The sequence below is a fragment of the Colobus angolensis genome, unplaced genomic scaffold (genome assembly GCF_000951035.1).
Source record: "Colobus angolensis palliatus isolate OR3802 unplaced genomic scaffold, Cang.pa_1.0 Scaffold2, whole genome shotgun sequence".
NCBI lineage: Eukaryota > Metazoa > Chordata > Mammalia > Primates > Cercopithecidae > Colobus > Colobus angolensis.
The window spans coordinates 17,565,451-17,566,555 of record NW_012115154.1 but is presented as its reverse complement, the minus strand read 5'-3'; the positions used below and the strand labels follow the sequence as shown (position 1 = coordinate 17,566,555).

Sequence of the window (1,105 nt, the reverse complement as noted above, 5' to 3'; positions counted from 1 at the left end):
CCCACCTGCATGGGCGGCATTCCCTCGGCCATTTCCCCGCGCAACGCCGGCTCCTGGTGGCAGACCTCCTCCGGGGGCAGAGCCTGGGCCCAGCTCCAGCTCCCGCTGTCCAGCCCCAGGCCCTGGATGCCCAGCTGCTGAGGCTGCGGCCGTGTTGACACAAACTGCATCCTGGGAGTGCTGTTCCCCGCTCGGGCCGGCCAGGGAGAAGAACGTTTTCCAGGCGCCTTCCCCCTCTCCGGGGCCGGACAGCTCCATCTACAGCCCGTAGGAGCAAACAGTCCCCTTCGGCGGCGCTCCCCGCCCCTCCTCAGCCCGCGCGCCAGCCAATGGCCTCGGAGCTCCTGCCCGCCTGCGGGGACCGGCCGGGGCCACTCCCGGGCTGGGGCTGCCCCCGCCCCAAAGCTGAGAGGCGGCGGCCTGGTCCAGGGGTCAGGCCCCCTCAGTCTGGGATGGCCGACCTTAAAGGCCCAAACTATGCGAGGACCTGGACTGTGGGCTTGATTACTGTTAATTCTGCAAATGTATTGGGCATCCCGGGAGAAAATAGTGCCTGACCCTTTTGAAAATTTTGCAAGAATAATTCTGTCTTCAGACACTTTCTTCTGGCGGTCTGCCTTCCCTCACTCCTTTGCAGACTTTACCTCCCACTCCCCTTCTTCCCAGTCCAGATTTACCTGGTCCCATCCCAGAGCTTTTGCACTGTTATGAATGATAGAGAAGTGATTCATGCTAAGGTGTCAAAAAAGGGCTGAGCTCTTTCTCCCAGGTAAGGTGCAGTGCATTTTAACACTGGCCTCTTCAAACACCTTGAAATTGGGTTGGGCGCGGTGCCTCACACCTGTAATCTCAGCATTCTGAGAGGCTGAAGCAGGAAGATGGCTTGAGCCCGGGAGTTCGAGACCAGACTGAGCAACATATTGACACCCCATCCCTACAAAAAACAAAAATCAGCCGAGCGCGGTGGCTCACATCTGTAATCCCAGCACATTGGGAGGCTGAGGCAGGCGGATCACCTGAGGTCAGGAGTTCGAGACCAGCATGGCCAACATGGTGAAACCCCGTCTGTACTAAAAATACAAAAAGATTAGCTGGGCGTGGTGGC

The 1,105-nt window shown here is 58.9% G+C and overlaps 1 protein-coding gene across 1 annotated transcript in view; it reads right to left on the bottom strand.

Moving 5' to 3' along the window:
• Positions 1 to 281, bottom strand: part of LOC105511288 (zinc finger protein 282) — a 19,404-nt gene extending 19,123 nt beyond the window's left edge. The window contains exon 1 of the mRNA XM_011941424.1: positions 6 to 281. Coding sequence (XP_011796814.1) covers positions 6 to 170 — 165 coding nt within the window. The 5' untranslated portion in view covers positions 171 to 281. The remainder of the gene's footprint in view (positions 1 to 5) is intronic.
• Between the last annotated feature and the right edge of the window lie 824 nt (positions 282 to 1,105).